Below are 25,569 nucleotides of genomic sequence, written 5' to 3' on the forward strand. Positions count from 1 at the left end.
ATTTTGACAAAGCTTGCGGGATGTTTTATTAACTTCTTTTAAAAAATAGGAATTCTGGCGAGAACCAAGATGGCGGCATAGGTTAACGCCGGAGTTTGCTGCTTTGAACAACTACTTCAAAAGTGAAACTAAAAGACGGAAGGGATGTCACCCAGAACCACAGGAACGCTGGCTGAGTGGAAGTCCTACAACTAGGAGGAAAGAGAAACGCATACGGACACTCAGAGGAGGCGCAGTGCTGAAGTCAAATTCTGAGGTGCGGAGTGCGCGGAGCTGGCTGGCGGCGGAGGGCGCGGTTGGCGTTTTCAATCGGGAGGGAGTCGCAGACTCTGAGCTCCAGATACAGGCGAGTCTTTAGGGACCCAGACTCAAACGGGAGAAGCGGGACTGTCTGGCTTCGGTCAGAGGGAGTGCAGCTTTCTCTCCGAGCTTTGCAGCGGGTGCTGGAACTCAGAGAGGCTGAGCCCCTGGGGACAGGACTGAGAGCCGCCATAACTGCTCTCTCCGGCCCACACTGTTGATCCTATTCGACCCGCCCTGCCCAAGCCCTGCACAGAGGCATTTACCGGATAGCCCCAGGCAAAGGCTAGATTAGCACCTCCCTAGAGGACAGAAGTTCTCTCACTGCTGACACAGCTGATTCTCATAGCCACTTGGCCTGGAGGTCAAACCCTCCCTGGAATTAGCTACAACAATCAAGATTTATCTATAAGACTGCGAACAAAGACCACTAGGGGGTGCACCAAGGAAGCATAACAAAATGCGGAGACAAAGAAACAGGACAAAATTGTCAATGGAAGAAATAGAGTTCAGAACCACACTTTTAAGGTCTCTCAAGAACTGTTTAGAAGCTGCCGATAAACTTAATGAGATCTACACGAAAACTAATAAGACCCTCGATCTTATATTGGGGAACCAACTAGAAATTAAGCACACACGGACTGAAGTAACGAATATTATACAGACGCCCGACAGCAGACCAGAGGAGCGCAAGAATCAAGTCAATGATTTGAAATGCGAGGAAGCAAAAAACATCCAACCGGAAAAGCAAAATGAAAAAAGAATCCAAAAATGCGAGGATAGTGTAAGGAGCCTCTGGGACAGCTTCAAGCGCACCAACATCAGAATTATAGGGGTGCCAGAAGATGAGAGAGAGCAAGATATTGAAAACCTAGTTGAAGAAATAATGACAGAAAACTTCCCCCACCTGGTGAAAGAAATGGACTTACAGGTCCAAGAAGCTCGGAGAACCCCAAACAAAAGGAATCCAAAGAGGACCACACCAAGACACATCATAATTAAAATGCCAAGAGCAAAAGATAAAGAGAGAATCTTAAAAACAGCAAGAGAAAGAAACTCAGTTACCTACAAGGGAATACCCATACGACTGTCAGCTGATTTCTCAACAGAAACTTTGCAGGCCAGAAGGGAGTGGCAAGAAATATTCAAAGTGATGAATACCAAGAACCTACAACCAAGATTACTTTATCCAGCAAAGCTATCATTCAGAATTGAAGGTCAGATAAAGAGCTTCACAGATAAGGAAAAGCTAAAGGAGTTCATCACCACCAAACCAGGATTATATGAAATGCTGAAAGGTATCCTTTAAGAAGAGGAAGAGGAAGAAAAAGGTAAAGATACAAATTATGAACAACAAATATGCATCTATCAATAAGTGAATCTAAGAATCAAGTGAATAAATAATCTGATGAAAAGAATGAACTGTTGATTATAATAGAATCAGGGACATAGAAAGGGAATGGACTGACTATTCTTGGGGGGGAAAGGGGTGTGGGAGATGTGGGAAGAGACTGGACAAAAATCGTGCACCTATGGATGAGGCCAGTGGGTGGGGAGTGAGGGCGGAGGGTGGGGCGGGAACTGGGAGGAGGGGAGTTATGGGGGGGAAAAAAAAGGGAACAAATGTAATAATCTGAACAATAAAGATTTAATTTAAAAAAAAATAAAAAAAAAAAATAAAAAATAGGAATTCTGTTATATAATGGTTTATAATGATACAGAAACACTTGAGTGTGCTATAATTATTCTATTATAAATTTGAGGGGGAAAGAGAAGGCTCAAAAGATAATAGTAATGTCAGAAAGCACATTTATATAATTCTTGTAAAGTTTGGTATAACAGACTCACAGCTAGTTGAGATGATGTATGATTGTACCCAGAGATAAATGCCTTGCAGGGTCTGTTGCTGGTGCAAGTCTAATTGATAATTGAAAAGTTGTCCTGAGATGCAAGTAGGTTCTACTCAAGTCTTTAAATTACACATTTTTCTCAATTAGAACCTGAATAGCATCACCTGTTTTAATGAGCATGGCCTTTCCCAGTAATAAGCTGCTCCTAATTGATAATGACATCGCTTATTGAACATTGATCTGCTTGTGCTATGGTTCATTAACATAAAAAACTTTAATAGCCTTAGTAATTTAGACTAAATGAAACAAAGCAGAAATTAAACTGGCTTTTCACTATAGATAGTAATTTTGGATGTTTATTCATTTGAAAGACAGTCATAATTGTTATGATTACATAAAGACCTAAGCTTCAGATTAAGGCCAGATCTGCATCATATAATATGAAATGGGGACTTGGCAGTTAGTTAACGGACTTCAGCCAATTTAATAGAATCAGTAATCCACTCTCTGTGGGGTTGAGTTCAGAGGATAATTGCCAGTTCTTTACTTAATGATTGTTCAATGTTAGGAAAAATCATCCAGGTTTTAAAAATGCCAGATGAGATAGGAAATTAATGAACCTTTCCTAATGAAAGCGGATGTTCCATGGGTGCATTTAACCTATGGTTTTCCTATACTTGTGCTGAATTTTATATGAACTCTATTAATATATAAATGTTGACAATAAAGTAATAATGGAGTTTTTAAAACTGAAAGCACTGCTAGGAACTGCCTAGATCTGTGCTGCCCAATATGTTGACCATCAGCCATATGTGGCTATTGAGCATTTGAAATGTGGCTAGTTCAAATTGGGATGCGGGCTGTAAGCATAAATTACACACGGGATTTCAGAGATATAGTATAAAACAAAACAAAACAAAACAAACAAATCACACACACCAGAGAATTTATAAGATCTCAGTAGTAACTTTTTATTGAGTAAATGTTGAAATAACAATATTTGGGATACATTGGATTATAGAAAATATGTTAAAATTAACCTCATCTGTTTCTTTTTACTTTTAAAATGTGGCTATAAAAATGACATATGTAGCCCTCATTATATTTCTATTGGACTGTGATGGTCTAGATAAACTTTTTTATTTTAAAGATGAGAAAATTGAAACGCAAAGGAGTGAAGGAACTTACCCAAACTTGCACAGCTAATCAATGGCAAAGCTGAAGCTCAGACCAGGCCACCCTGTCCCTGACACAGTTCTTTCCATCTGAGCACATCTCCAGTACATGTGGCCCCGGAAAGCCACCCAGGCACCCCCGTCCTGGAGCGTGCACAGCTGAGCGTGGGCTGGTGCCTCCAACCTGGTCAACGTAGTGTCTTGGGAGGCAGTGTTTGTTTATTTTAGTGATACCTTTAAGTTTCCACTCTCAGAAATAACTTCAGAATTTTCCAAACATTCTTTTGGTTGCAGCTTTATCACTTTTTGTGGCGGCTTTGATTTTTAGAAATAACTACAAGTTATTTGGAGATGTTGGCTAAGTAATATAATTGTATCCATAGCTTGCTTCTTTTTATTGTTGAATAGTAGCACTTCATGGTATGATTATGCCAGTGTGTTTATGCATCCTCTTTTTGATAGACACCTGAGCTGTTTCAAGGTTTTAACCACCATGAATACAGCCGCTATGAACATTCTTGTACAATCTTTTGTGGACATGTTTTCATTTCTCTTGGATCAGTCCCTAAGAGTGGAATGCTGGGTCATAGGGTAGGCGGCTAATATAGAAATCAAGTAGACTATGTAATTGGAAGCAGGAGATGGAGAAACTGTGTTCTCTCTGCCAAAACAAGACCAGGAGCAGACTGTGGTACTGACCATGAACTGTTCACATCAAACACTGGAGTCAAACTGAAGAGGAGCACTACAAGAGCCGGAGTGCCAAAACATAACATAAATAACATTCCTGATGGATTTAAAGACCACATAAAAAACAGATTTGCACTGTTAAACTTAATTGACCGGGAACCAGAAGAACTGTGGACTGAAACTAGAAATATTGGGAAAGAATGTGAAAAGACAATGCTGGAAGTAAAAAGGAAAGAAAAATCAAGATGGATTACAGCAGAGACACTAAAAATGGTTAGAAATGGGCGAGAGGCAAAAGCAAAAGGTGACAAAAGCAGGGTTTGAATCCCGAACACAGTTTTTCAATGACTAGCACGTAGAAGTAAAAAAAAAACCACACCTATTGCACTAGTGAATGTAGGCAGCTAGAAGAGAACAACAATAAAGGAAAAGCAAGAGATCTCTACCCAAAGAGTTGAGAAATAAAAGGGAAATTCAAAACAAGGGAACATATTATCAGACCAGGAGAAAATAAAGGAAGGTGGAAATAGTGTATGTGCTGGAAAATCTATGCATAAGAGACAGTGGGATGACAGGTATATTTAAAGAGGGCTCCTCTGAGAAAGAACCTGTCATTCTAGAAGGCGAAGTAAAAGCTTCCCTGGAAGTATTGGGAAGAAATCATTCACCAGAGATACCAACAGAATTACTTCCAGCCTGTTTCTTCAAGTGACTGAGCCTGTCAAAAGCCTAATAAGAATTTGTCAACAAATTTGGAAAACGAAACCATGGCCTATAGTATGCGTCCCAGTCTTTAAGAAGGGGGGCACCAAGGGAGTGCAGCCACTCCGGGACCATTGCTCTAATTTCCCACGCAGGTAGTGATGCTCAAGGTGATGCAACAAGGGCTTCTACCTTATTTAGAGCAAGAAATGCCGGATGTTCAAGCTGGAAGCAGAAAAGGAAGAGGCACTCAGATCTAATTGTGAGCATTCGCTGCATACTGGAGTCCTCCAGAGAATTTCAGAAGGTTAGTCTGTTTTATAGACCCCAGTAAAGCCTTTGAAAAGCTATGGGCTGCTCCGAAGGAGAGGGGCGTGCCCCAGCACTTGATTGTCCTGATGCGTGGCTGGTATGGTGGATTGGAAGCCACTGTCAGGATAGAATATGGAGAGACAGTATGGCTTCCTATGGGCAAAGGGATCAGACACGGGTGCATTTTACCTCCCTATTCGTTCAATCTGTATGCAGAGCATATCATGTGAAAAACTTGGCTAGGCGCAGAGGAAGGAGTGAAAACTGGTGGAAGAACTATCAGTAATCTAAGAGATGCAGATGACCCCAATGTTGCAATGATAGGAAATGGCATCTGACGAAAGTGAAAGAAGAAAGTGCCAAAGCTGGACTGCATTTGACCACCAAGGAGACAAAAGAACATGTCTACAGAAGAAATGCACCACTGTAACATAGACAGTGAAGACACTGAAATTGTTAAAGATTGCTTACCTTAGTTCACTCGGTGCAAATAGAGACTGCAACCAAGAAGTGATGGAAGTCTGAGGCTCAGAAGGCGGCAATGGAAGAATTAGGAAAGATCACCAAGAGCAAAGGTGTGTCATTGGAGACCGAGGCTAAGACCATCCAGCTCCTATTCCCCATTTGTTCATACAGATGACAAAATTGGACAGCGAAGACGGCCGATAGGAAAAAAACATTTGATTCATTTGAAATATGGTCTGGGCCACCAGCAAGATGAACAAGTGATGCTAGAGCAAATTAAGCCTGAAATATCACTGGAGGCAAAACTGACAAAACTGAAGCCGACATAATTTGGGCACATCATGAGAAGGCAGGTTTGTTTGAAAAAGACAATAATACTGGGAAAAAGAGAAGGCAGCAGGAAAAGAGGAAGACCAAATATGAGTCTGTAGGAGCTGACCAGGGCTGCTGAGGATAGGACATTGTGGATGTCACTCATTCATCTCTCTCTCTCTCTCTCTCTCTCTCTCTCTCTCTCTCTCTCTCTCTCTCTCTCTCACACACACACACACACACACACACACACGGGGTAGGTGTATTTTTATGTAAGACATGATTTGACACTCCCACTAATGATGTATGAAAGTTACAGTTGCTCCACCTCCTTGTCAACATTTGATGCTGTCCTTTTAATGTTAGCCATTCTGACGGGTGTGTAGTCATAACACATCATGGTTTTAATTTGTTGTTTCCTGATGACTAGTGATGTTTAGTACTTTTTCATGTGTTTATTGGTCATATATCTTTTTTTGTGACCAAATTTTTGCCCATTGTTAAATAGGTTGTCTTTTTATTAAGTTATAGGAGTTGTTTATGTGCCCCAGATACCAACCCTTTGTCATATATGCTTTGCAAGTATTTTTCTTTTCTTAGCCTGGCTTTCTTATTCATCTTCTTACCAATGCGTTTTCATGAGCAGAAGTTTTTAATTTTGATGTAGTCCAGTTTATGTTTTTTATTTCACAATTATCTCTATTTTAAACCTTTGCCTATTCCCAATTTGTGAACATAATCTTCTTTGTCTTCATTTAAAAAGCTTCATAGTGTTAGGACTTACATTTAGGTCAAAGACAGACCTAAAGTTAATTTTTGTGTGTGGTGAGAGGAAGGAGTTCTGTTTGTTTGTTTGTTTGTTTGTTTGTTTTACACGTGGTATGCAGTTAGGAATCCTAACATGGTAGGAATACTTTGGAGTTTTATTGAAAAATTAAATGATCAAATAAGTGTGGCTCTATTTCTGGGCTCTCTATGCTGTTCCATTAACCTATTTGCCAGTCTTCATGCTAATATTACTGTGGCATTGTATTAGTGAAGGGGGCTTTTTACAGCTTCATTATAGCTTTATAATAAGGGAATGATCATTTTTTTAACAGCTGCATATATGCCAGTATATGTACCTTCATTTTTTGCCAAAATTTAACTTAATTCCATTTAATTTTGACTTAATTTACGACTGTGTACTACCATAAAAATACTACCATGAAAATCCTTGCCTATACTATATCTCTCCCCACTTGTTGAATGATCTACTCAGGGCAATTTCTATATTTGGGAATTCTGGGTTAAAGATGAGGGCATTTTTTCATTTTGGTGTATGGACCCAGTCTGTCTTTTTAAAAATACGTATGTAATATATTTTAATTGATTTCATAGAGGGAGGGAAGGGGAGGGAGATAGAAAAATCAATAATGAGACTCATTGATTGGCTGCCTCCTGCACACCCCATACTGGGGATTGAGCCTGCAACCCAGGCATGTGCCCTGACCGGAATCGAACCATGACCTCTGGTTCATAGGTCGACGCTTAACCACTGAGCAACACCGGCTGGGCCCAGTCTTTCTCTTTTTTTACACTCCCATCAGCCATGACATTAGAGTGCTGTACCTGTTTCCTCTTCCTGCACCAGGAATTGAACTAATAAAAGGTAATAACAAGTATTAGTGAACCTGGGCCCTGAGAGGTTTGTGTATATGGTTGTGTGTGTGTGTGTGTGTGTGTGTGTGTGTCAGAGAGAGAGAGAGAGAGAGAGAGAGAGAGAGAGAGAGAGAGAGAGAGAGAGGGAGGCAGGCGCAGGCATTTACTGAAGTTTCTTCCTCGTTTTTCCTCGGAGGTCTGTAGAAGGTCCTGTCAGCAGGTACCTCTCCGGGAGGCACCCTTGCCCACCCGAAGTGGCTCAGGAAGCCCATGCGCTGGGCACGGCTGTGAACGGAGCGGAGCCGTCGGGGAGGCTGACCGGGCCACTGCGCACGCCTGTGGTTACCGTCACCTCTGAGAACTCTCCCTGAACTCTGCACCGAGGCTTTCCAAAACAGCGAAAAACCCTCGGACAATAGGAAATACTATCTGGGCTCATTTCACGGATACCTGGTAATTTTCTGACATAATAGCAGCTTGGACCGCACAGGCTGCCATGCCAGTCTGAGTCGGCAGCAGTGAAGTGCTGTGTTATTTTTGTGCTCTCTGTTTGGACCAAACTCTTAAATGTTGAGTTGAAAACAAAGCTTGGTACTGGACCTCTTTTCACACACACCCCACGCCACCCCCTCTTCTTGGTGATGCGGGAAGGAATTTTCCATTAGCTCCATCTCTCTGCGGCCAGTTTAAAGAAAACAAAAACATGCCAAACTGAACCAGGCGATATGGCCCAGTTTAATGGTTCCTTTCCTTTAAGTCTCCTCCCATGGCTAAATGAAGCCTGATTCTAACTTACTTCGAAAGGATGAGTGTCATGAATATCGAACTGAGGGGTCAGGAGATGGACATTCTAGTCCCGGCACATCAGTAAATAAATATGTGGTTTTTGGCGAATTACTTAAATCTCTACTAAATCTTTGCAGGCCTCAGTTTCCTCATCTGTGAGGTGAGGGGTTTGATCTTTGTTCAATTCCAAGATTCCTTGCTAGTCTATAATTCTTTGAATCTGTTCCAGATTTCTAGCTTTGGGTAAAATAAAAAAAAAGTGTTTGAAAATCAGTAGGTTTCAAATATAGCTTAGTTTATTTATTTTTTTGGTTAGAAAAAAGCAAAAATACAAATTTAAAAAGTATATCTAAACCCTTTAAACGACTGTTTCCCCCACCATACAAGCTGTGGCTTTCTAAATAGTGGCAGAGCAGAAGGCTGGGGGAGTTTTTCGGGGCAAACCCACCAGAAATGTTCGGGGAAGTGGCCAGTGTGCCTCTCTGAGTCACCTGTTGAGAGAATGGGCAGCTATTGACTAGCCTGATTGATGGCTGAGTGACTGCTCTGCTCGCCTTCACGTGGTCCCACTGAGCAGAATCTTTGACCGCCTGCTAAACGAGGTCTGTTTGAAGTTTCTTTTTAACATTTCCAAAACGTTAATTCAGCAGGATGCCTCCGCTGGGGTTCCCCATGTCACCAAATCAGCAGCTGTTGAAATCCATTCACTCCAGCGTGAAATGTTTTCATAAGTGCTTTTTTTATTTGTGACAACAGCAAAGCAAACAGAAGACTAAAATTCTACCTCATTCAACATTTACATGTGTGAAAACGGCTTCTGGTAGCAGTCTGCGTCCATGGTACTCATTTGCAAGCATTAATACCGAGAGCTTGCCTGCAGAGGATTTGAAATCAGCCGTGCCTGCTAAACATACCCTGCCAGGTCTTTCTTCTTAAAATAATGTATCCAAACATTCATACTTTAAATAGGTACGAATTGATACTATGACTTCAAAGCGCAAGTTTATATTTCTTAGGAAGCCCCGATTTTGGTGATTCTGGTGCAGAGAGCCGGTTTAGTATACGTTTCATCTCCAGATGAACTATTTGTTAATGCCCAGTGGTGCTGTTTACAATTCTTTAAGAAATTTCCCACTTTAAAAGGAAAACTATTAAGCTTCCAGGAAAATAATTTCACAAGAGAAGGTAATGTGAAATTCTTGAGGAACAGACTGAGGGCCTGCAAAAAACCTGATGGTCACGATCAGGCACTCCAAGGTCTAGGGATTACATGAGTCTATAGGGATTTACACTCCCTTAGAGCTACGAGTGTTTAGTCACTGTCCATAAAAGCAATGCAGCTTTGATTGCAGACTTAAACATGAGAACCGCTACTTTTTTTCTCAACGGGGTTTGAGCACAGCCCCTTTTCCTGTTTATTTAGGTTTTAAAAGACCTAAGTGTAGTTTTATAAGTTCATTAACTTGCTTCATTCTCTGAGCTGCATCTCACCCGCATGTTATCAGATTTCATCGCATGCAGGGAATTATCAGATCAACCCATTCTACAGCCTAGCAGCGTGAAGTCTGTTTCCCATGTCCAGGGGGCAGACTGTGTAAACCAGGCTCTCGGGTTTCAGTGGGAGGCAGAGGGGTGCACCGTGTCCATTTGTCAAGTTGATTGCACCGCAGTGAGGTTGCATTAGCTTGTCTTTGAACAGAAGTGAAATCTTATGCGAAGCTCCCCTTCCTGTCAGTTACACTAACATCCATCCTCTTAAAGCAAGGCCTCGGAGAAAAACAAAGTGATGGCACAATATCATCAGTCACTCAACTTGTCTGTCATCTGTTTTCTTAAGGAAATGACTTTTAAGTCAGAGCAGAGAACTGTAGAAAATTAACAAAGCTCATAGTAGTAAAAGTGGGTGGAATTGTCTTAAACTGCAGATGTCTTTTTTTTGAGATGATTTTATATGCAGAATGCCAAAAAGGACTCCCCCCTCCCTTTCATAACGAAGCTCATGAAATGCATTTCTTTTTGAACAATAGACCTCCTGCTGTTAACAGCTGGAGTCTTTTTTGCTTAATGTGACTCCCTGTTAATGCTCCCAAGAAACTTTCTGAAAAAGAAAACCGGAGTCTATATAAAACTCAGCCTCAGTGGGTCTTCTGACAATTAGCGCCCCACCTTTCAACTCAGCTGGCTTTCAGTTATAAAACGGCACATTTTGCACAAACGAGGCTGCTTTGGGGTAAATGGTACTTTAAATGTAAGTTATTAGCATTTCGTGATTGGGCCTAGACAATGCCTTCAAACTGCACGTCTCTGTTAGAGCCCCAGCTATATTGCCGATGGCTGCCAATCCAAGGCTGGTGGTCACATATGCAGGCTTGCTTTCTCTAAGCCCGTTTTATGGGCTGAAACACCCAGGTCATTTGCACCCTGTCTCATTCATCATGAAGTCGTTAAACTCAGACTGTTAAACCAGGAGAGATTAGCCAGTAGACAGGGGTGCATTAGATTAAGGCCCCCCTCGGTTGTGCTTGACTAGTTATCCATCCCTTTTGTGCGACAACGTTTATAGCAAACCCTCTCTTTTGGGTGGACTTTCTAAGAGGAGCAGGAAGAGAATTTTAAGGCCAGGGGGACGAACCAGTCTTTTCCTCAGTCGCGTGAGGAGTATGTTTTGTCATTTTCACTTGCTCTGTCATTAACTAATAGCCCCGACCACGTGAGAACGGATCGCTGGCCAGCGCCCTTAAACGCAAAGGACGTCTCCCTGGCGTTTGCTCTGTAGGCATATTTATTGGTCACGCTGCTGCTGCTGCTGTTTTTAAATAACAAGTTTGAAAATACAGTCTCTTCTGCCGAAAGTATTGGTAAGAGCACATTCAATCTTCTCTTGAAAATTATTCTAGAAAATCCCGAAGCATTGCTAGACAAAGTCAGCCCCTGCTCCTTCTCAGTACTGGGGAATAGGAACTTAGATTTTTTTTTTTTTTTTCAGGAAATCAACGAGTACATGTTTTAATGACAGTTAAATGCATTTTACAGAATGCCGCTGTTATTCACCCTGTCCCTGGAGTGAGTTGTTGAGTGTTGTCTTAGAAAAACTTTATAGTTTGCTTCCCTTTTGAAACGTAGGTGAATATTTGGAATTGGTTGAGCTTCTGAGAAACCCAGGAGATCCATCTTGATTAGTTTATTTTTCTTAGCAAAGATTTTGATAGCCTGGTATAGCTTTTGCCTTCTCTTTCTTCCTTTCTTTCTCCCCTTCTCTCTTTTTTTAAAAAGAGGATTGCTTCTTTCCTCTGTTGAGGGATGAAATACTGTTAAAAGCAAGTCATAAATGAAATAGTAAAAAACAGGTTAAGTACCTGAATATTTCGTTGTCAATGAGGAGACATCAAATTTAAGCCTGATCTTTAATTGCCCTTTTGCTCATATTTCTTTCCAATTTAACCTCAAGGTGATTTTTAAAGTTATGGCTTAATTGGGTGGTCATTTTACCTTTGCTTCAGGGCAATTTATTACAGCTTTATTTCCTTTATTACAGCTTTATTTCCTTGGACTAACAGAGGCATAAATGCTGGGTTCTCTGTAATCCAAAGCTATTTTATGGTGAATTGGGGCTTCTTAAACAGGAAACTTGAACATATTTTTCTCTTGGCACATTCACAACTGTATGCAAACGTGACATCAGAAACACTGTAAAAATGCAGAAAAGATATATGTTGGTTTCTGGTGTTAGTCCCATTATTTGGGGGGATTTGACATTATGTTTACAAATTAAGATAATTTAAAAGTTTATCCTCTATAGAAGAATATACTTATCCTGTTGTGCTTTCCAGGGACAAAAAAGAATCATGGCAAATGTTTTACTCATTCATATGTATTTTCTAACATTTACTGAGGACAAACTGTATGTCACAAAACTAAAACTGTTTTGCCTGGGTTAAATATTTGACCCACACAGATTTTTTTGTTTTGTTTCTAGTAAACTAATTATTTTCTAAACAAATTATCTAAGAAAATTTATATTTCAGAATACTATTCTCCTAAATATTTTATCACAATCAGTTAATATAAGTTGTAATCATTATGAAACATGAACTAACTTTTATAAGTTGTACCTAAGGAAAAATGTATATTCTGGTCTTTCAATGATGTTTATTACCCCTTCTTTCTTGGATCCCAAATTTTGGTTTTCTTTTGCAGTCTCAGTTGTTAATTTGAATGAAGCTAATTTGTTCTGGGATTATTTAAATCACCGTTCAGCACTGATGCCGGCGCCTCAGGTTGTCTTGCACAGATATATGTGAATCCCTTAGGATGTGCCAACGTGCTGTGTGGGCAGTTAGCGAGAAAAGTGTTCTTTTTCAAGCTGCCGAGAGCAGCAGGATCCGGCAAGAATTGGACATCAAACAAGCAAATCATCTCCCGTCACCCTCTTCATCAAAGAGAGGGGCACTCCCGCGTGTTTATGTGAAAGGGGAGACAAGTAAATGCTTCATCCGTAATCACTGCTGTGTAGGGGGGCCTCCCCTATTATTTCAGAAAAGTCACAAGGCTTCTCTTCACCTCCCTGGTAATTACCAGGGACGTTTAGAGGTTGTCGGTTTCGGGGGGAACACCAGACTCCTTCTCTTCCATACGGGTCAGGACACATTTACCAGCCTTCTCTCCTAACACCTACCAGAATTCATAACAGGCACCGAGTCCCTAAGTCCTTCCCAGAAATAATTTCTGGAGCATCCTTTCAAATTCCTTACTGACCTCCAGGGAGCCTTGGTAGCCTGATGAACAAGACTGCTCTTGGGTCATGGCTCCGTTAGAGGCCTCCTCACTTGAATGATGCCATAAATAGGCAGTAAGAGCTGACTGCCCTTGCCCAGACTGGGTAGCTCAGTTGGTTAGAGTGTTGTCTCCGAATGCCAAGGTTGTGAGTTCAATCCCTGCAGTCAGGGCACATACAGGAGTCAACCAATGAATGGCATTAATAAGTGGAGAACAAATCGATGTTTCTCTCTCTCTCTTTCTCTCACTCACTCAAATCAATCTTTAAAAAAAGTTGATTGCACTTAACTACCTCTACCAATTTCAGGAGTACAATGGCCAGTAAGAAAAACTCTGAAATATTAGATAGGATTTTCTGTGGCCATTATAAGAGATTTTCTTACATTTCCAGCCTAAAACAACCCTTTTAAGATCAGATACAAAGAATACATATTTTTTAGGGGGAAAAACTGATAGAAAAAGGAGTTTCTAAAATTAGATGCTGTGTTTGGTAAAATAACTGTTTTTCTTTTTATACAACAGCCCGTTGATGATAGGCAAAACCAGTCTCTAGTGTGGCATTGTGACATAAACTCCTTGAATATAAAGCATGCTAATATTTCTCTGTTTATATGGCATTCTGAGTAACCTAAAAAGGAAGTAATGTAAAGAAAACTGCATTAGATTGTGCTCATTTATTTGAAATACGTCACTAAGGAACTTATTTGCATGAAGAGATGTACTAATAGTAAAATTGAAAATTTCAGTTACCTTCAGTAAATCAATTTAGCTATTTATTCATTTACTTATTTGTTTATGAAAGTGTGAGTGTTTGCCAGTGGCAGGCCCTGGACCTTCAGTAGCCAGAGCTCTCGCTTCCTGAGCCCAGCTCAACAACAAGAGAAAAGATAGGCTATCATGTACCTAATTGACAATTTCAGGCTAGTTATCTGGACAGAGAGGCCTGGTCTCCATTTTCCCCTCCATCTGGACTCCTTTAGAGAGGAATCCCAGACCCTCAGCAGCATACCCCAAACTTCCTTGTCAGCCTCTTCCCCACTGTCCCACACCGCGTCTGTGGCTTTGGCCAAACCACCTGGTCTTCCGTGACCATTACTGTTTGTTTTGTTCTTGTTTTTTTCCTCTCTTTTGGATATCTTCTCCCTATCCTTCCTGTCATAGTTGTATTGGTTCTTGAAATCCCATTGCAGAGGTCACCTTTATCCAGAACCGTGTGTTTCATTCTCTGGGCTGTTCAGCTCTCCCCTCGATGAACCTTCGTGTGCTTGGAGAGAAGCACCACATGGTAACTGGGGTGTAAACTCCTTGAGGGCAGAGTGCTGTCTTTTGTTGTTGTTAATCCCCACCTGAGGATATTTTTTCATTGATTTTTTTAGAGAGAATAGAAGGAAGGGAGGTAGAGAGAGAGAGAGAAACACCCACATGAGAGAGGCACATCAATTGGTTGCCTCTCGCACACACCTCGATGGGGCTAGGGATCGAACCTGCAACCCAGGTACATGCCCTTGACTGACTGGGTATTGAACCTGTGACCCTTCGGAACACAGGCCGGTACTCTAACCACTGAGCACTCCGGCCAGGGCAACAAATGACACACTATCATTGTGAGTGGCAGATGGGTTTGGTTAAACACCATTGAACCTTCACTCATGTGAATAAGAAGCCATCCATTACTAAGGTTCTGCTGTCCTGGAACTCCAGGGCTCCCTGTCTATTCCAGAAAGAATGTTTTCAAGACTGGGAATATCCAAATACATCCAACTGACTTTCTCCACTATATAAGCACGCACACTAGAACTATATATTCAGGACTAACCCTTGTCTTTGAACATTTCAAGGATATTATGTTAACTTGAACTAGATTCCAATGCTCTGTAGCAATTCTAGACACAACTTCAAAACAATGACTTCTTCCAGGCTCCCATACTCACAAATGTCAGATTTTTAAAATTGTTTTTATATCATGTCATGACGCTGGCTTCGAAACATCTTACCCTTTATTAGCAACATCCAAAGGGACCCACCGATAGGAACATAGGGACACGATGAGCTCACGGTCATTGGCATCCTGGTCTCTGTATGAGATGTAGCTTTTAAAATTGTTCTTGACACTAAAAGTGAACACTAATCACATCTTAATATGAGACAAACTGTGGGCATGGCTGTATTTTTCTTCTTCTCGCGAAGACGCTCCCCTGCTGACGCCATGGCTGAAACCAAATCCTAGGCATTGAAAAGAAGAGTGAGCAAGAGCCACGGCTCTGTAAACACCACCTCAGTCCAAGCCTGATAGCAAATAGAGCAGCACATTAGATGCATGTGGGCCCGGCCTCTGAGTGTCCCTCACGGTAATCTCCAAGTCCTGCATATCAGTCACACCTCCTTCACATACCTGGCCCTGAGCCTTAATGGGGTTCCTCCTCATTATGTCTGCGATAGCTGGCTTCCTCTGTGTTTCCAATTGGCTGCTCACTGTGCCAACTTCTTCAAGGAGCCTTTCCTTACCTAAGCAACATGGTAATATATGCTGACAGTTCATTTATACAGCCCTTCTCGTTCCAAATGTTTTTATGTTCAATTACTGAGATGTAATCATCAGAAGAGATTGGATTTTCTCTAGATCAGGCGGCTTTGCTTAAATGTTAAGTTAATAGTACATTACCGACATAAGATTTCAAGGGTTTGAAAACTCAATCTCAGGAAAATTCATTAAGCTTTGAACTGATCACCTTGGAACTCATAGAGAAGAGCCATGTAAATGGTCACATACAAACCACCTATTTTAAGAGGCGTTAATTTGAAATTATAACAAAGTCAGTGATTGCTCATGTTTTTTTTTTAATTTTTGTTTTTTGCCGGATTTCTTCCAGTTCCGTGGGCATGCTTTTTGGTTTTATTTTACAGCCTTCTCTCTCCTTAATGTGATGTTATTAAAATTCCTTCAAGCCAAGTGATTCTTTTTAATCTTTTGTCAGCATGTTGAAAACACGTTTTCTATAACTTCATTTTTATGCTACAGAAGTAGAGACCAGAGAAGAAAGACCAAACACTCTATCCTCCAAAGTGTCTCTTGTTTTAGACCTTGAAATGCTTTTGTTGACCACTGATTACACTATGGTGGGGCTTTTAAAACATTTTGTTGTGTCAGGTACAAAGTAATTACAAGGAAATTAGAAGAGGTATGGAGCCCTGTTTTCCATTCTTTGTGGAGAAAACCACCAATTAAGTCATCCTTCTAGTCTAGGCCAGTGGTGCTCAACTTTGGCTGCACATTAGAAACACCTGGGAATCTTTTTAAAATCCTGATTTCTGGGCCTCCTCCTCCAGAAATTCTGTTTCTTTGTTAAGGGGTGAGGCCACAACATTAGTAACAAAGAAACAGAATTTCCGGAGGATGAGGCCCAGAAATCAGGATTTTAAAAAGATTCCCAGGTGATTCTAATGTGCAGCCAAGGTTGAGAACCACTGCCCTAGGCTAAATAGCATCCAGGCTTTAATTGAACCCAATTTCTTCATGTGATCTCAAAAGTGACTGTTCTTTTTTTTTTTTTTTTTTTAGATTTGTGGAATAACATTTTTTTTTAATTGCTTAAAGTATTACAAAGGGTATTACATATGTATCCATTTTATCCCCCCGCCCTAGACAGTCCCCTAGCCTCCCCTATCCCCCAGCGTCTTATGTCCATTGGTTATGCTTATATGCATGCATACAAGTCCTTTAGTTGATCTCTTACCCCCCTACCTCCTGCCCCCCAACCCTCCCCAGCCTTCCCACTGCAATTTGACAATCTGTTTGAGGCAGCTCTGCCTCTGTATCTATTATTGTTCAAAAGTTTATAATGGTCTCTATTGTCCATGAATGAGTGAGATCATGTGGTATTTTTCCTTTATTGACTGGCTTATTTCACTTAGCATAATACTCTCCAGTTCCATCCATGACATTGTGACATTGCAAATGGTAAGAGTTCCTTCTTTTTTAGAGCAGCATAGTATTCCATCGTGTAGATGTACCACAGTTTTCTAATCCATTCATCTACTGATGGACACTTAGGCTGTTTCCAGATCTTAGCTATGGTGAATTGTGCTGCTATGAACATAGGGCTGCATATATCCTTTCTGATTGTTGTTTCTGGTTTCTTGGGATATATTCCTAGAAGTGGGATCACAGGGTCAAATGGGAGTTCCATTTTCAGTTTTTTAAGGAAACTCCATACTGTCTTCCATAGTGGCTGCACCAGTCTGCATTCCCACCAGCAGTGCACAAGTGTTCCTTTTTCTCCACATCCAAAAGTGACTGTTCTTAAGTTCTATTTAGGGAGTGGTTCTAATCAGTAAATTACACATAAAAATATGGCAATCCCCAATTGTTGCTACATGATAAAATTTCCATACCACAAGTAGTGATTCTTGATTTTTCTGGCTGTGAAATTTTTTAAGTAGGACTTATCGTTTGTAACCCAAATAAAAGACTTTTGTTAAACAAAAAACCCAAGTGCATTTAATACAAACATGTAGACCAGTCCATGTTAAATGAAAGGCGATATCCTGAAATGACTTCTGTTACTGTTTCCTGAAAGCACTCTTGGCTCGGGGTGTTCGGGTGAGTGTGTGTGTCTGCCTGGAGACCATTTACAGAGTGTCAAGGCAAGGACTTCTCCGTCTCCTTCCTTTGCATTCCTTTCCCACCTGGAAATATGTCGTGTGTGCTGAAATCAGCCAACTTGTTTACTGTTCAAAGGTCTATTTAGTCTTTGAACTAAAAAAGAAGGGCTTTTTAAAGATCAGGAGTCCTTTTCTTCCTTTGTTCTTTATGTTTTGAAGTTCTAACTTGTAGTTCTGGTGGCCGCAGTGGGAATTCTCCAGGATTCAGAGTCGAGAAGTAATCAGCCAACTCATGCAGCGACTCCCCGTCTGTGTGTCCCAGGCCAGCTGCTCTACCTGTCTATAAGGAGGAGTGTAAACCGGCCTGGCAGGGTTTTCATGAGGATTAGATGAGATAACATGTGTAAAGAGCCGAGTGCAGCCTCACACCTGAGGGGAGCTTTAAAAACGATATACACGGTGCCCGGCCAGTGTGCCTCAGTGGTTGAGGTCACGGTTCGATTCTTAGTCAGGGCATATGCCTGGATTGCATGCAGGCTTGATCCCCAGTGGGGGACATGCAGGAGGCAGCCAATCAATGGTTGTCTCTCATCGATCTTTTTATCTCTCCCTCTCCCTTCGTCTCTGAAATCAATAAAAATATATTTTTTAAATGGTATACACGATTTTGCTAGCAGCGTTAGCAAAAAGAGTTCTCCAGGTATAAAAGTGCACTTAAATAAAGGGCGAAAGAACTGCGCCTGTTGGGTAGAGCACTCAAAAGATATGTACACGGACTACCTGCACCGTAGGGAGACTGCACTCAGACAATGGCCCACGTACTGCACTGGACCCAAAAGAAAACAAAAACTCTGCCCTACCGAGTTGTTTGAGGAGGAGAGAATTTTTGAATCATACTCCACTTTGATTCATCCCCAAGCCTGAGTCGTCACATGCAGTGAACATTCATTATAATGTTTCCACACGCAGTATTGCCTACATTTAAAAGTCACAGTAAAATCTCAAAGCAATGACTGTTGCCCCATATTCCTGAAATAGGAGTCGATTTAAAGCACATTGTAGTTCTTTGTATAGTTATTTAATCGTTAGTACACTATAATGAGGAGGAGTGTTAGATAACTAACTTAGATGAACATGGGCCTTTGGTTGGGCAACAAATAAATGTAGGGTTGCAAAAATACTCTTCTAGCTAGAGGAAATTTTAGTTTGTGGTTCATCCTGAAACACACACACACACACACACACACGTATTTTTTGGCATATTTTGATACAAATACTTATTCCCAGAATTAGAAACTAGAAGGGACTCCAGGCTGGGACTCTCAAACTTTGGCATGCCTCGAAATTCCCAGGTGCACGTGTGAGAACACAGATTTCTGGGTCCCGTCCTGGAAATTCTGACTCAGTAGGTCTGGAGTGGAGCCTGAAAATGTGCATTTCTAGCAGGTTCCCAAAGTCTGAGGATTCACACTGCACTGCTCTAGAGATCATCTTTTTAACTGCCCAGCACTTGTTAAGTACTAATGTTATGATTTCTGTCAGGTATTTTATAGAGATGATTCCATGACTGTCCTTTGCATGCAAAGATATTCAAAGAAAATCCAAAGAAAGCATAAGAGGCTCTATCACAGAGTAGATTTCAGAGCAATCTGAATCCTTAATATTTCCAAGGATTAAGAAGATCATTTCATGCCCTGGCTTAGTTGGGTGACATCCCGTGCACCGAAGGGTTGCACATGCCCAGATTGCAGGTTCAAGCCCCAGTCTGGGCGTGTGCAGGAGGCAACTGATGGATGTTTTTCTGTCACATCAATGTTTCTCTCCCTTTCTCTTCCTCTCTCTCTAAAAATCAATAAAAATATTTTTAAAAGAAGATCATTTCATGATGATAAAGAGACTAATTCATCAAGAAGACACATTCCTAAGTGTGTACACACTTATTAAGAGAACTTCAAAATTTATAAAGCAAGAACTGATAGACCTGCAAGGAGAAATAGACAAATCTCTGAATATAGTTAGAGATTTCAACACCTCTCACTCAATAATTGGGAGAATAAGTAGACAGAGATCAGTAAGGACATAGAAGACTTGAACACTATCAACCAGCTTGACCCAATGCACATTTATAGATCTCCCCACCAAACGTTACTCACTTTCTTTTCAAGTACACATGGAACATCCACCTATACGGACTGTATTCTGGGCCATAACACACGCCTCAATAAATTTAAAGGGATTCACGTCATAAAGATTATGTTCTCTACCAAAATGGGGTAAAATTAAAATCATGACATAGGGAAAATCTCTAATATTTGGAAGCAAAAAAACACACTTCTAAACAATGCATGGGTCAAAGAAGAAATTACAAGGGAAATTCGATCACATTTTGAACTGAATGAAAATGAAAATACAACTTGTTAAGATTTGTGAGCATAGCCAAAGCAGTATTATAGGGAAATTCATAGCACTAAATGATTATCTTAGAGAAGAATAAGGGTCTCAGGTCAATGGTCTCAGCTTCCACCTCAATAAACTAAAAAAAGAAGACAGCAAATACACCTAAAGGAAGCAGGAGAAAGGAAATAACGAAGAACAGAAGTCAGTGAAATAGTAAACCAAGAAAGAATAAAGAAAGTCAATGAAACCAAAGCCTGGTCCTCCCAGATAGTAAAATGAATAAACTGTAGCAGACTACAGGTCAGGACAGAAAGAACAAAGACACAAATTTCCACTGTCAGGAATGAGAGGTAGCATCACTGCAGATTCCACAAACATTAAAAGGATAATATTGAATATTATGAACAGCTGTACACCCTAAATTCAACAATTTATGTGAAATGCCAAGTAAAATAAATCAGAGAAAGACAAGTGCCATATGAGTTCATTTATATGTGGAATAAAAAACAAAAAAGACAATAAACATATATACAGCGAACATACTGGTAGTTGGAGAGTGTAGGGAGTTTGGAATCTGGGAGAAATGGGTAAAGAGGGTCAAGAGGTACAAACTTCGGTTATAAAATAAGTGAAGCATGAGGATGTGATGACAGCATGATGACTGAAATTATTAAGAGAGTAGATCCTAAGAGTTCTCTTCACAAGTAGAATTTTTTTTTCTTTTCACTGTATCTGTAAGAGATGAAGGATGTTGTCTAGACGTGTTGTGGTAATCATTTCACAATATACGTAAGCCAAACAACTGCAGTGCAATACCACTTCACCATCATTAGGATGGCTATTATGAAAAATACAGAAACTCATAAGTGTTGGCAAAGATGAGAAATTGGAACCCTTGTGCACTGTTGTTAAGAATATAAAATGAATGGCACAGCTGCTATGGAAAACAGTATAGCTGTTCCTCAAAAAATTAAGCAGTGTTTCCATTTGATCTAGGAGTTCCACTTCTGGGTGTACACCCCAAAGAATTGAAAGCAGGGTCTCAATGAGTTATTGATGCACCCAGTTTCAGAGCTGCATTATTCACAATCATCAGAGTGTGGGAGCAACTCAAGTGTCCATCAGCAGGTGAATTGATAAGCACAATGTGGCAGGTACACGTAATGGGATATGGCCCCACCTTAAAAGGGAAGGAAATGCTACAATATGGACGAACCCTGAGGCCATTATACTAAGTGAAATAAATCAGTCACACAAAAAGACAAATACTATATGATTGCGCTTAAATAATAAGACACCTGTCTTCATAAAACCAGAAAGTAGAGGGGTGGTTACCAGGGCTTGGGGGTACAGGCTTTCAGTTGGGGAAAATGAAAAGCTCTGGAGATGGATGGTGGTGATGGCTGCACAACATTGTGAATGTTCTTAATGCCACTGAGGTATACACGTTAAAATGGTAAATTATATGTTATGTATGTTTTGCCACAATAAAGAACAAAAAGCAGAACATAGCATCCCGCATCTGACCACAATCCCACCAGATGTCCAGTTCTCGGTCAACACGAGGGCTGTGACAATGGCCCAGAGGTGGCGAGATTGGGCCCTGTCGAGTCTTTCTTCTCCTGGCCTTCCATCGGCAACAGCAGGATTGCGCTTTCCTCAGACTCCTAGGTTCGTGCTTGCCATGCTGTTTTCCAAAACAAAACCCTAGTGTTGTTTAGGTGGTAGAATGTAGGTGGTGAAGTTATGAAGAAAATCAAAGGAATGGTTATCCCCCAAAACAAGGTAGTGACCGCCACTCAGAGGAAGCGAATGGGAGGATTGGGGTAGGGGGTTCTAGAAGCTTTCAAGATACTAGTCCTGCTCTTTCTTAACTTGGGAGTGGGTACATGGGTGTTTGTTGTTGGCTTTTAAAAATATAACATGGTGTATGCGTCGTGCTCTTTGCATTATAGTTTTCATAACTAGAACTTCAAAAATAGTTTAGTTATTTACGTGGCATCAGAGCGGATGCAGCAGCAGGTCTGGCATTCTCTTAAATCTGTGATGATAGCTTGACCTCTCGTGTCACATTGAACTTCTTCCTTTTATGAGTCTGCGCTGAGTGTGCTTCATAATTTGTTAGAATTCATTGCTTCAGTCTCTTCGCGTGCAAGTCAAAGGCTCGGCCTCCCTTTGCTACGTCATACTTCGACTGGGGTTCCCACAGGCTCTGTGTTTGTTTGGCAACAAAGACCTTTCTTAAAGTAAACCAGTTAATGTTTGCGTTTGTGATTACAATCTGTCATAAGCATTACCTGTAATAAACTGTAAGTGCACTTAGGTTGAGCTCATGAACATAGCCACCCCATGGCTATGTACTCATTCTATATGTTTAATCTGGGCGGGGGTTTGGGGGGGGGGTTCTTTAATCATAGGTTGGACCCTCCTTTCTCCATGTATTTTGCTTGTTGTATTTTTGCATGCTGACTAATAGTCAGATATCCAACATAAAAGGAAGTACTCCCTCCTCTGTGCCAGTACGATACTGAGGACATATTAATGTGTCTGCATTGATTGTACTTCTGTTGAAATTTATTAACTTCTCTGTGTCCCATTAGGCTGTGAGCTCCTTTAGAACAAAGATCATGCCTCATTCCTTATCTTTATCTCTTCATTGCAAGATTGCATATATTATGTGTTGAATAAATAAGAAATCATGTATTTTAGGCAGAGAGAACACGTGAAGGAAACCACACAGGCATGAAGAAGACCTGTTCAGGGGGTGGAGCTGTTCTAACAGAATAAGGGCACTGAGGAGACCGGGGTGGGAAGAGGAGTGGGCTATAGGCTGAAAGTGTAGGTTGGGTAGATTGTAATGACCCTGACTGTCACTGTTAGAAATCCAAGCTTGATTGACAGTGGTTAACAGTGGACCGTGTTTAAGGAAGGCATCACACGTTGGATCTGTGTTTGCAGTAGAAGAAAAGCACACTGACTCTGTGTGGGATGCCCCCTTTCTTTTTCCCTGAAACTAGTCATGTGAATATGTCTACGTTCCTAAAGGTATTTTGAGAGCTGTGATAGATATAAAATATTTCAGAAACTTTGTAGCAGGACTTTTTATTTCAAATATGCACAGTAAAGTGTTCTTTTTAGGCCTACAGTTATATATATATATATATATATATATATATGCCTGTAGTTTTAACTATATCTGTATTGAAAGCTATCCTATTCAAAGTTTTGATAGTTGTCATTCATCATTAATATCACAAATTTGATCATTTTTTAAATATGTTTTTTAAATTGATTTTAGAGAGAAAAGGAAGGGAGAGACAGAAATATCATTAAAAGAGAATTTGATTGGCTGACTCCTGCATGCCTGCTACTGGGGATCAAGCCCACAACCTGGGAACTGAACCGTGACCTCTTGGTTCCTGGGGCGACATTCAGCCACTGAACCACACTGACCAGCTGGGCAGATTTGATAATTCTTAAGACTCGTTTTCTTTAGTGCTTCTTTAGCCCATTTCTCTGCTGTATCCCAATTTTCATTTTTATATCAAGCATTTATTTTCACACAGTGAGCAAGTTTTAAAGCATTTTTCCAGTGTGTGTGTGTGTGTGTGTGTGTGTGTGTGTGTGTGTGTGTGTGAAGGTGAGTTGTAGTTAAACGAGATAAGGCAGAATGGGAGGAATGTAGGAAGAGAGAAGTTAAAGAGCTGGAGGGCTCCCAGCTTCAGACTGTGAAGTGAGAGTTTCTGGGTAAGGTTCCTATTCTGATCCTGAATTTAACTTAGGACCTGCTTGAGAAGTTGATCCAGAAATCATCAAACTATTAAGTTAAGAAACAATTGGGAGAAATTTGATCACTGGCTGATGTTTTGATGGTATTAAAGAATTACTGTGAACCCTTTTTAGGGATGACAATGTGGTTATGTTTATGTTTTTGAGAGTCCTTATCTTTTGGAGAGTCAAGCTAAAATGTAGTGGTTGGGACTTGCTTTAAATTAATCCAGGAGTTGGGAAGTGGGTGAGGGTATAGATGAAACAAGATTGGCCACAAGCTAACAATTGTTGAAGCTGGAGCATGGGTTCATGGGGGTTCACTAGACTATTCTCTCTACTTTTGTATATGTTTGATTGTTTTCATAATGAGCACTGTGAGTAAAAGAAAGAAACAAGGTTCATGGAACTGATTCATCGACCCTAACTCATAAGTCTTTGATTAATCATCAATATGCTACCATCTGTCAATTTCAAGTTTCTGTCTAATGTACTTATCCATCTATCTACCTGTCTACAAGCTTTGACTTATTTCAAAAAGAAAAAAAAAAACCCACTCCCCACCCCCCTAAAAAAAAAAAAAAAGAAAAGAAAAGACTTAAGGTGACTTTTAAAAATTCTGAATTATTTTTTAAAAGTATAGGAATAAGGAAAAGGCTTAAAAATAAGACACATAAGATAAACAAAATGCATGCAATGAGTTTATACATTGACTAGAGATGCATTATGGGTTTTACCATTAACTTCATGGCAGCCCTTGTAAAACAAAGAGCATGATCAGTTTTGTGAATCATAGCATCACCTGGTACATCTAGCTATCAGGTGACAAGTACTCATGTGAATAGTTCATATTGCTGCCTCTTGAGACCTGCTGACAAGGTGTAGAAAAGTGGATGGAAAGAAAAACTACCGCCCATAGAGCATCTACTGTGGGTCAGGTATCTGCTCGATGTTCATATACTGTTTGCCATCGTTACAGCGCTAGTCCTTTAATGATGATTCTTATTTGCATTTGCTTTAGAAGATGCCTTTTTGTAGCTTGTCCCCGAAGTTGCCTGTCCCTTATGAACTTGCTCCATTTCTTTACTATAAAAAAGTATGTGTGTGTATGTATTTCTAACAATAGTACCAAATTTTAGTGCTAACTTTCTGCATCAAACACTGGAAAATGATTGGTTTGTCGATGAAAATGTTCTATAGAAAAAGTTATCCAAATTATGCTTATTCTTCATATTTTTACCCTCAACTTGTCCCAACCTCATCATTTTCTTCTGCCTCCGAAACTGCCTTTGCCTGGTGCTTCCGGCCTCAGCGAAGGGCGGCAAGGCCCAGCAGTTGCCGGAGGTAGAAACCTTGGCAGCCCAGGTTGCATTTCTGTCTCTTTCCTCATTGAATCGTGTCCTCCTCAGTCCTGGTGTCCACTTCCGCCTGTCTTCACTAGCCCCGCCCTCCGGTGACTGCCATCTCTAACCTGACTCTTGCACTGTTGCTCCTGTATTCGGGCCTGTCCTTTCTATGCGGCAGCCAAACTGATCTTCCAGACTGCACGCCAGCCTATTTAAGCATCATTCCTCCGCTTAAATACTTCAACAACGTGGCCCTCAAACTTTTTGACTTTGATTTCCAGTAAGAAACAACTTTAACATTATGACCCAAATGGACACATAAATATATGCCAACAAGTTTTATGTTTTAGATTCTGTCCTATCCTATTCTATTTTGATCTCTTTTATCGAAAAAGTAATGCTGGTTGAAACCCATGAAAGTGATTTCCAGAGGTGATGAGATCCTAT

The 25,569-nt window shown here is 40.6% G+C and overlaps 1 protein-coding gene across 11 annotated transcripts in view; it reads left to right on the forward strand.

Moving 5' to 3' along the window:
• STAU2 (staufen double-stranded RNA binding protein 2) overlaps positions 1 to 25,569 on the forward strand; it is a 231,358-nt gene that overhangs the window by 156,763 nt on the left and 49,026 nt on the right. The window contains exon 15 of one of the 11 annotated variants that reach the window (XM_059672862.1): positions 12,431 to 12,463. The exons of the other annotated variants lie outside the window; for them this stretch is intronic. Within the exon in view, the coding sequence (XP_059528845.1) occupies positions 12,431 to 12,448 (18 nt within the window). The 3' untranslated portion in view covers positions 12,449 to 12,463. Of the gene's footprint in view, positions 1 to 12,430; positions 12,464 to 25,569 lie in introns of those variants that run through there. 11 annotated transcript variants of the gene reach the window in all.

Source organism: Myotis daubentonii, chromosome 17, assembly GCF_963259705.1.
Source record: "Myotis daubentonii chromosome 17, mMyoDau2.1, whole genome shotgun sequence".
Lineage (NCBI taxonomy): Eukaryota > Metazoa > Chordata > Mammalia > Chiroptera > Vespertilionidae > Myotis > Myotis daubentonii.